The 11,150-nt window shown below is 44.0% G+C and overlaps 1 protein-coding gene across 2 annotated transcripts; it reads left to right on the top strand.

Annotated features, from left to right (window-relative positions):
• The first annotated feature begins 2,734 nt into the window (after window positions 1-2,734).
• On the top strand, window positions 2,735-10,949 carry RPS21 (ribosomal protein S21). Of its 2 annotated transcripts, none has more exons than XM_056548661.1 (6): window positions 2,735-2,799; window positions 4,930-5,007; window positions 5,218-5,281; window positions 5,672-5,743; window positions 7,942-7,997; window positions 10,870-10,949. In XM_056548661.1, exons 2-6 carry the CDS (start codon window positions 4,958-4,960, stop codon window positions 10,877-10,879), a joined length of 252 nt encoding a protein of 83 aa, XP_056404636.1. In that variant the 5' UTR covers window positions 2,735-2,799; window positions 4,930-4,957; the 3' UTR covers window positions 10,880-10,949. The 2 variants fall into 2 exon arrangements, with proteins under 2 accessions (XP_056404636.1, XP_056404637.1); XM_056548662.1 differs by having other exon boundaries at window positions 2,767-2,788.
• Window positions 10,950-11,150: the final 201 nt, after the last annotated feature.

Genomic DNA, 11,150 nt, shown 5'->3' with positions numbered 1-11,150 from the left:
GGTCACTTGTAGGGAAGCAGTATCATTCTGCCAGCTCCGATCCTTTGCAGGCATGGAGTGGGGCCTATAATTCATATACTGATGTCCTGAAAGTCAAAGGGGGCTCCTCTCCTGGGTCTTAACAGACAGTCATGCAACCAGATATGGCTTATGTGGGGGTATTGCCCAGCCCGGGATGAACAGTGTGATAAAATATGGGGAGTATTTTCTCCATTTCAGAAGCGAGGTACCAAAATGATGTCCCACAAAAAAAAAAAGTACATTTCTACTTTTTGCCACTGACTTTGAAATAATTCTAGCCACACAATAAGGGCTCAACGTACTCACTTTTGCCCTTGGTGAATAATTTAGGGGGTTTAGTTTTGAAAATGGCGTCAGTCCTGGGAGTGCAGTATTGTTCTGACAGCTAGAATGCTTTGCAAGATGAAGTGCGGCCTATAAATTGTATAATGATATCCTGAAAGCCAAATGGTGCTCCTCTCCTTGCTGGTTGAATGGAGCAGCGGTTGGACATGTGTGCTGCTGTTCAACTCTGAGGAGGATAATGGAGTACAGCATAATAGGAAGAATTTATCAATGGATTTTTGTAGGTTTTGGCGAAAAATTTGGACAAATATTTGAGCAATTGCTTGATTGCAGAAACATTTGTGACTTTTCTGGGAGCGCTGCACAAAAAAAACAAATGATCCCCAGGGCTCTCAGCAGTGGGACCCTTACAGATCTGTCACACGTCACCTGTCCTGGGATAGAAAATTCAAAATTTTGGCATATGGATGCCGTAAAACTAAGGATATAGTCCAGGCGCTGGACTTATGGACTATATCCTTAGTTTTACGGCACCCATATGCCAAAATTTTGAATTTTCTATCCCAGGACAGGTGACGTGTGACAGATCTGTAAGGGTCCCACTGCTGAGACCCCTTATGGTCACTCAGAAAGGATCCGGAGCAGCGGTCACCCTCATCGTCTCAAGCGAATCTACAGGCCTTTACAGGTGTTGTGCCCTCAGCACAACACTATCTGGTAAGCTCACATCTTACTTTACCCTGGGGCTTACCGTTTTAAACTTATTGCACTAGGATCGCACCTTGTCCTTTTTTTGTTTCCCTTTTCATTTGGGATAGAAAATTGGACATGATGGCATCATACAGTAGCTACAGATTTGTCAGCTGCACATCCGTGACGTGAATCTCCCGCTTCACCACATCCCAATAGTGATCTATTGGTAGGATTGCCACCTGGCCGGTATTTTACCAGCACAGACGATATTTTGGTCACCCTGCCGGTATTTTTATATTATATCAGAATGTTGCTGTCCGAGCATGCTGGGATTTGTAGTTGTTCAACAGTTGGAGGCATCTCTCGTTGGGAAACACTGACCTATACTATATACTACTATATAGTCCAACATGCTGGTAGTTGTAGTTTTGCAACAGCTGGAGGCACCTCTGGTTGGAAAACACTGACCAATACTATATACTACTATATAGTCCTACATGCTGGGAGTTGTAGTTTTGCAACAGCTGGAGGAACCCCTGGTTGGGAAACACTGACCTATACTATATACTACTATATAGTCCAACATGCTGGTAGTTGTAGTTTTGCAACAGCTGGAGGCACCTCTGGTTGGAAAACACTGACCTATACTATATACTACTATATAGTCCAACATGCTGGGAGTTGTAGTTTTGCAACAGCTGGAGGAACCCCTGGTTGGGAAACACTGACCTATACTATATACTACTATATAGTCCAACATGCTGGGAGTTGTAGTTTTGCAACAGCTGGAGGAACCCCTGGTTGGCAAACACTGACCTATACTATATACCAGTGGTCTTCAACCTGCGGATCTCCAGATGTTGCAAAACTACAACTCCCAGCATGCCCGGACAGCCAACGGCTGTCCGGGCATCCTGGAAGTTGTAGTTTTGCAACATCTGGAGGTCCGCAGGTTGAAGACCACTGCTATATACTACTATATAGTACAACATGCTTGGAGTTGTAGTTTTCGATTGGGGCAGCTGCTGAGCCACATGCTGTATCAATGAATGCTGGGAGTTGTACTGTAAAAAGAAAGCTAACAAAAAGTCACATAAAAAAAATGGTAATGTTAAAAACTACAGATCGGGGCGCAAAAAACGAGCCCTCATACAAGCCCATATGAGGCGAAATAAAAAAGTTATAGGGGTCAGAATAGGACAAAATTCACTGCATGTGTGTATCCTGTGATGTCACGCATATATAATTAATTATGCAAATTAGCATGGCCGGTATTTTTTTATTTTTTTTTTGCGAGAAACTTGGCAAACCTATCTATTGGACTGATATCTGGTGACTCTGGAGTTCAGTAAACCCATTGTCATGTATGAGACGATGTGAGGTTTGTGAAGTGGTGTATTATCCTGCTGGAAGTAGCCTTTGGCTGACCGGGCATGCTGGGAGTTTTAGTTTTGCAATAGCTGAAGGCACATTGGTTGGGAAACACTGCTCTATGTTTATGGAGAAACAGTCACAACGCACCAGATGTTATATTTCAATGTCCCTTTAATAGGGAACCATTTTTCCGTAGCCCTGTATTACCTCTCTTGATTTTTAGCTTACACAAAATGGCCGCCGTAGGTTCCGCTTCTAGGTACATTTCAGCTCTGGAGTTCATAATCAACAGTTACCATGACAGCACAACGTCTTCCGGTCTCCAGGGGTTTTTACCCGGAAGTATTCTCCTTAAGCGCCTAGACTTCAGTGCTTCCGGGGCGTTGCTTCCTCCTCTTTCTTGTCAGCCATTACGGTGAGCAGGAGGTGAGCGCTGATGCTGCGTGGTGTTTGCGGCCCTGGAGCCGTCCTAGCAGCGTGTAATCCGGCAAAACTATGTTCCTGTGGTCGGGGTACAGTCTGAGTACCGGAACCGTGCCCGTCACATAGTGCTAGTTGTAGCGGTTGGCGCATAGAGTGGCGCACACGTGTCTGGCCGCTCTGCATATCTCCGGCCAGCATCCTGGGACAGGCCGGGGATTTGTAGGCCGCAGCTCTGGTGTTAGCGGACGGTGGTTACATCCCTCAACCCACAATGTCTCTGCTATGTGTCCTGTAGGGAGACTACACGTGTTCACCCAGAGATAACTCATCATATTACAATGGGAGGAGAAATGCAGACTGGATGAGTTGTAAGAAGAACACATGGGGTCCAGATATTCTGTTACATTTGTTTCTGACAATCACTAACACCCCCCCCCCCCCCAGCACTCACTATTCTGCTGGTGCAGTCACTGTGCACATGTATGACATTACTTATCCTGTACTCACCCGAACTTATATCATATATTATACGCCAGAGATGCACTCACTATCCTGCTGGTGGAGTCAGCATTACTTATACTATACAGATCCTGTTATGTTCTGTACTATACTCCATAGCTGCGCTCACTATTCTCCTTCATTGCATACTTATTAGTCTCTATCCTGTACTGATCCTGGGTAACATCCTGTATTATACTCCAGAGCTGTACTCACTATTCTGCTGGTGAGGTCACTGTGTACATACATTACATTACTTATCCTGTACTGATCCTAAGGTACTGTATATCCTGTATTATACTCCAGAGCTGTACTCGCTATTCTGCTGGTGGGGTCACTGTGTACATTACTTATCCTGTACTGTTCTTAAGGTACTGTATATCCTGTATTATACTCCAGAGCTGTACTCACTATTCTGCTGTACATTACATTACTTATCCAGTACTGATCCTGAGTTATATCCTGTATTATACTCCAGAGCTGTACTCTCTATTCTACTGGTAGTCAGTGTACATACATTATATTACTTATCCTGTACTGATCCTGAGTTACATCCTGTATTATATTCCAGAGCTGTACTCACTATTCTGCTGGTGAGGTCACTGTGTACATACATTACATTACTTATCCAAAAGAGAAGGGGTTGTTTTGCAGCACTACTTAGCTTGTAAAAAAATGGTCGGGTGCCAGCTCCCAATGAACTTGATCAAAGTCCCAAAATTAATCCATCCAAAGAAATGGTGCAGCACTCCATAAGAAAATCCAAGGTGCAAAAAGATTTATTCACTTCATATCAAGGCATAGCATTACATTACTTATCCTGTACTGATCCTAATTTATATCCTGTATTATACTCTAGAGCTGCACTCACTATTCTACTGGAGGGGTCACTGTGTGCATACATTACTTACTTATCCTGTACTGATCCTGAGTTATATCCTGTATTATACTCCAGAGCTGTACTCACTTCTGTTGGTGGAGTCACTGTGTATATACATTACATTACTTATCCTGTACTGATCCTGAGTTATATCCTGTATTATACTCCAGAGCTGTACTCACTATTCTGCTGGTGGAGTCACTGTGTACATACATTACATTAGTTATCATGTACTGATCTTGAGTTGCATCCTATACCATCAGAATCATGAGTGCAACTCTGGAGTATCATACAGGATGTAATTCAGGGCCAGTACAGGGTAAAGTCAGTACAATCTGTGAACTTAGCCTTTTGGGGGTTGAATGTGTATTTCAGTTTTGGGAGATAGTGATCATGGTATTGAACATATTCTTATGAGGTCAGAAGCCCATTTGTTACTGGTGTTATAGAAATTAGAGATGAGCAAACTTACAGTAAATTCGATTAGTCACAAACTTCTCTGCTCGGCAGTTGATGAGTTTTCCTGCGTAAATTAGTTCAGCCTTCAGGTGCTTTGGTGGGCTGGAAAAGGTGGATACAGTCCTAGGAAAGAGTCTCCAGCCCACCGCAGCACCTGAAAGCTGAACTCATTTATGCAGGAAAAGGCATCAACTGCTGAGCCGAAAAGTTTGTGACGAATCGAATTTACTGTAAGTTCGCTCATCTCTAATAGGAATCACTGAATGACCTTTGTCAAAAACATTTTTAATTAACAGGTCTGTCTGACATCAGCCAAGTTTCAACATGCAGAACGACGCTGGTGAATTCGTGGACTTGTACGTCCCCCGCAAATGGTATGAAATGTTTATATCCTACATCTGCAGGTTTCTAATTTGCATGAAAAAATGTGATTAATAAAAAAAAAAACACCCGGTTGCTATATGGTTCCCACGGTTTACACTGTTACAAGCGGAGTAGCTCAGAGTGGGTGGGGACTTGTACATTGTGATTGACATATCTGATCTTGGGCTTGTGTAGTCATTGATAATGATTTTTCTCTGCAGCTCTGCTAGCAACAGAATCATTGGAGCAAAGGACCATGCCTGCATCCAGATTAATGTTGCCGAGGTAAGTTTTTATCCCGCTATCAGTGCAGTCACTTCAGGTAAATATTATTGTTCATCATGGCTTTATCTGTAAAGGGAATGTGACAGGAATGTGAAGCCTTCATCCGCCGCTCGTCTAGAGAGCAGCGTGTACTTATCTTGTCCCTTAGCAGCTTTAATCCTGCGTCCTTACATCATCCTCTAGTAATGCTTTTGCTATGTGTTATCATTTTGGCTCTGGCTTCGTTTTTCCTTTAGTTACCATTTTTGGAATGGAGCTTATTTACCCTCTAAATGTGCAAGTAACAAATGTTAACCCTTCACTAGTAGCAAAACGCTGAATTATCCTGCAGCTCCAGTCTAGTGCCAGGCTGCAAATATTCAGCAGCTAGTCTAATATGTCTCTTTTTAGGTTGATAAGGCCACAGGCAGAGTCACAGGCACGAACAAGACCTATGCCATCTGTGGTACCATTCGTAGAATGGTAAGTTACCGTTATCTATTATGTTAGATTAGACAACAGGAAAATACATTGTCCCAATAAGACATAACATTTTATTTAATCCATTAAAATAAGCCAGCTGGTAAAATAAAAACGACTTCAGTATGAATGGAGACAGTCTCTTTTACAGTCTCCCGCTTCCTCTGGCCTGAGGAAGCGGGAGACCATGAAACAGGCTGTCTCCAGCTATGCTGAAGTTGTTTATTTTACTAGCCATTGGGCTTCAATTGATTAAATAAAATGTGTGAATGCTAATGGATTTTCTTGTCTAATTTTACTGAGCTTCTTTTTGCTTTATTCACATTGTGCACCCCTATATCTTACCTGTTGACATTATAGTCACTTTTCTTTTACATACCAGTGTTATTATTAATGAAGCAGTAGTGCCACCCTCGGTTTCTGTGGCTACTGCTTTTATATTGTTCCTTTTTAAGCAGCAGATTAAAGGAGAACTCCAGACCATAAAAATTGTTCCCCATAGTGCCGGCAGTAAAAAATAAAGATGTACATACCTTCCTCCGCTCCCCAGGGGCCTCCGGTAACCGGCTCCGGTCTCCGCCGCAATCCACTTCCTGGTTGCCGGTGGTCAGATGAATTAGCCAATCACCAGCAGCAGCGCAGTCCGACTCGGCCGACGATAGGCTGAGTGACAGTGTGAAAACGCTTCAGGACACAAAATTCTTCAATACACCGGCACCTGGGGCCGAAAACGTCACACTTCCACTCAGCCTATCACCGGCCGAGTCGGACTGCGCTGCGGCTGGTGATTGGCTGATTCTTCCAACCACCGGCAACCAGGAAGTGGATTGCGGCGGAGACCGGAGCCGGTTACCGGAGGCCCCGGGGGAGCGGAGGAAGGTATGTACATCTTTATTTTTTTTTTACTGCCGGCACTATAGGGGACTATTTTTATGGTCTGGAGTTTTCCTTTAATTTTCAGACCTCTGATGTTAGATGCTTTATTGTGCATAAAGTGGAGTGAATAACATGGCATATCTGGTGACAATGGTGTTTGTCAAAGGAGCTGTCAGTTCTTGACTGTTCAAGAAGAGGACTACTAGTTACCAGGGACATTAAGTGCCCAAAGATCATCCATGTGTGTTGAAGAAAAGGTTAGCCTATGTGGCCAATCACACAGGAGAGCTACTTCCACAGAAGAGCTACATGTAGAACAAATTGCTGAAAAAGTTTCCGCTGTTTGATAGAACAATGTCAGATCTCACAAGGCATAGCAGGTACAGTTTGTGGTGGTGTAGCAGCAGATCGGTCAATGCTGCCATGCTGACCGCTGAATGGGTCTACAACGAACATCAGAATTGAAGCTTAAAGCAAATGAGGATGACCTGGTCTGAGAAATCATGTTTTACATCATGTGGACAGTCGGGTGCATGAGTCACCTGGGGTAGATATTAGGGATCGACCGATATAGTTTCTTTAGGGCCGATAACTTACATCGATATTCTGGTATAAATTAACGGCTATTTATCACATCCCCCCACCCCCAACCGGCGACACCGCTGCATATCATTGGTTTAAAGTGGGCGTTTTAAATCAATGAACTGCAGCGGCTTTTGCGGTGCCAGAGACCGCCGCCACCACCCGCTTCTCTCCCTCTGCCTGTCCTGAGTCCTATCACCGCCCGTGCCGTACCCCGCACCGCCCCGGCCAGAGACTACTGTCGCTGCCCCATTCCCGGTTTTTTAGAATTACCTGTTCCAGTGATCCCTCAACATACGATGGTAATTCTTACTAAATGAACCATCGTTACTTGAAACAATCGTATGTTGAGGGATCCGTGCAATAATAATATAGAAAGTTATACTCGAGTATCCCCGCCGCTCCGGACAGTTACCGCTGCCCTGGATCGTCGCTATCATCTCGTCCCCGGGGTGTCCTCACCACTCTGGAACGTCACCGCTGGCCAGGATCGTCACTCTCCATGGAAGTCATCACGTCACTGCGCACTCCGCTCCTATTGGATGACAGGACGGCGTACACGGCAACGTGATGACGTAGAGAGACGGCCATGCAGCGGAGCCCGAAGATGACACTCAACAGACCACACAGGGCACATTAAACGGCTATCCGGCAGCAGCTGATGCAGAACCTCTTAACTTTTAGAAGTATGTGTCTGCCATTACCTGGTAGAAGATTTAATAATCCTCTTGTTTTCCTTACAGGGTGAATCTGATGACTCCATCCTGAGGTTGGCGAAAAATGATGGTATTGTTTCAAAGTAAGTTACCTAGTATTCTGGTATTCATCTTGTACAACACACACATCAGAACATTTCCCTACAATGATCATACAGTGAACGTAAATATTGAGTAAATTGTGGCTACATCTGCAGTGGTTAGTGATAGTGGGTTCGTCTAAGGCTGTCCATGATCTATTCAAATGTTCTCCTTCATAGATGATGTCCCATTATGGCAGCTCCTGTCTTATTCTGTATTAGGGCATATGGAGGGGCATTCCTCACTCTGGATTCTTTTTATGAACCAGAGCAGAAGGGCTGATAAATATGTTATCTCTGGCTGCCCTGTTTTCCACCAGCAAGATGAGATTACTGCCAAGCTCCATATTGATAGTGTCAAGTCAAAATGAGGCTCAGTAGTGTGTGTGCCCTCCATGTGCCTGTATGACCTCCGTACAACGCCTGGGCATGCTCCTGATGAGGTGGAGGATGGTCTCCTGAGGGATTTCCTCCCAGACCTGGTCTAAAGCATCCGCCAACTCCTGGACAGTCTGTGGTGCAACGTGGCGTTGGTGGATGGAGCGAGACATGTCCCAGATGTGCTCAATTGTATTCCAGTATGGGGAATGGACCGGCCAGTCCATAGCATCAATGCCTTCCTCTAGCAGGAACTGCTGACACTCCAGCCACATGAGGTCTAGCATTGTCTTGCATTAGGAGGAGCCCAGGGCCAACCGCACCAGCATATGGTCTCACAAGGGGTCTGAGGATCTCATCTCGCTACCTAATGGCAGTCAGGCTACCTCTGGCAAGCGCATGGAGGGCTGTGCGGCCCCCCCCCAAAGAAATGCCACCCCACACCATAACTGACCCACCGCCAAATAGGTCATGCTGGAGGATGTTGCAGGCAGCAGAACATTCTCCCCGGCATCTCCAGACTCTGTCACGTCTGTCACATGTGCTCAGTGTGAACCTGCTTTCATCTGTGAAGAGCACAGGGCGCCAGTGGCAAATTTGCCAATCTTGGTTTTCTCTGGCAAAAGCCAAACATCCTGCACGGTGTTGGGCTGTAAGCACAACCCCCACCTGTGGATGTCGGGCCCTCATACCAGCCTCATAAAGTCAGTTTCTGACTGTTTGAGTGGACACATGCACATTTGTGGCCTGCTGGAGGGCTCTGGCAGTGGTTCTCCTGCTCCTCCTTGCACAAAGGAGGAGGTAGCGGTCCTGCTGCTGGGTTGTTGCCCTCCTACAGGCACCTCCACGTCTCCTGATGTACTGGCCGGTCTCCTGGTAGCGCCTTCATGCTCTGGACACTACGCTGACTAGGGATCGACCGATATTGATTTTTTTTAGGGCAGATACCGATAATCTGTGGAGGTTAAGGCAGATAGCCGATAATTTATACCCCCACCAAACCCAATGTTGGGCTGTTCCATTTGCACAAAAGCATGTGAAATTGTCAATCAGTGTTGCTTCCTGAGTGGACAATGTGATTTCACAGAAGTGTCATTGACTTGGAGTTACATTTTGTTGTTTGTGTCCCCTTTATTTTTTTATATATATATATATATATATATATATATATATATATATATATATATATATATATATATATATATATATATTTGTATAAAACTCAATGGTCCTTATTTCCTAAGAGTGTTGTGTAGGTTTCTTTGTGGATTTTAATTCCCTACAATTTATTTTCCACTGTATTTACTAAGGTTTCCCTACATTTTCCACTTTCCCTACACTTTGCTTTTTTTTACACATGCTCTGATCTGTCTGGTTTTCCTCAGCTCAAATCCACCACATTTTCTGTGGAAACCTTAGTAAATATGTTGGGTTTTTGTGAAAATGTTGAACATGCCCCTTTTTGTGTGACCACGCCCCTTTTCCCGATGACCACGCCCCTCGGATTTTCTTAGCAAAATGGAGAGTAAGTCGGCGCTTTTTCAATTCTGGTGCATATTCTGGCACAAACAGAAATTCTGGCGCAATGCGACAGAATCTGGCGCCAAACCCGACAAAACATGTCGGGTTTGCAATAGTAAATGAGGGCCTGTGTGTGTATATGTTCCAGCACAACATGAAACTTGGCACACATGTTACTTATATATCAACAACAAACATAGGATAGATAATTTAACCCTAACCTACCCCCCCTCCCCCATTTGTGAGGGTTACATAGTTAGTATGGTTGAAAAAAGACGTACGTCCATCAATTCCAACCAGGGTCAGGGTTTTTGTTTAAAGTCCAATGCAAATCTATGGGAAATGTATGTTACTGCGTAACTTCCGTACGGCTTTATATATTTATATACTTGGTCACATGTTACTTGTATGTCAAACAAAAATATATAGTTAAATTAACCCCTAACCTACCCCCATATGTGAAGGATGGATTTTTTGTTTCAAGTCCCATGCAAGTATATAGGACTTTTGGTACCTTAATCTGCTCTGCATCTCCTGGGGAATGTGTCAGTCTGGCTGGCAAGCCACACCCTCCCCGCATTCCATGCCTCATCTTGCAAAGATACGCCCACCCTTTAAGTCACACCTCTTTTATTCAGCTTACAATATCTTTACCACAACACATCCCTACCTGGGGAGGGGATATGGGGGACAGGATATCAGGAGGGGATATGGGGTCAGGCTTTAAGGACTGGATATGAGGACAATATGCTTTTCCTCCCCATGGTAGGAAAAACCAGGCAGTGCCGGGTACTCAGCTAGTGAATGTATAAAGGTACAGTTGATATGTCTGATGCCACGTCACGTGTCATTTAATGGCATTATCGATGTATTGTCATCGGTTGGTATTGCTAGGTCTTCAGTCACAATGTTTTCTATACAAAGTCTTGCCAAAATGTGCAAATTATTAATACATGAATTTTATTTTTTTTCTTAGGAACTTCTAAATGAAGAATCTTTTGGATTTGGGAGTCTTGTAAGAAAACAATAAAATGTAAAAAAAAAAAAAATCAAAAACTGAGTCTTTGTATTGTTTTCTGTTCGTACTGCTTTGTATGTTTTACACATTATCTTTTTGGTATATCAGTATGCTTTACATTTGAGATTGTACTCCTTGTCCCCACTGTGTGAAAGTCATGGTCCAGCTAGTTAGTGTACAGGGACAATGACATTTTTTAATATCTCTATTCATAGAGATATGGGTGCTTGATACTACAA

The sequence above is a fragment of the Hyla sarda genome, chromosome 12, assembly GCF_029499605.1.
Source record: "Hyla sarda isolate aHylSar1 chromosome 12, aHylSar1.hap1, whole genome shotgun sequence".
NCBI classification, from domain to species: Eukaryota; Metazoa; Chordata; class Amphibia; order Anura; family Hylidae; genus Hyla; species Hyla sarda.
Note: the sequence above shows the minus strand (reverse complement) of the source record. Positions and strands in the feature narration are given on the sequence as shown.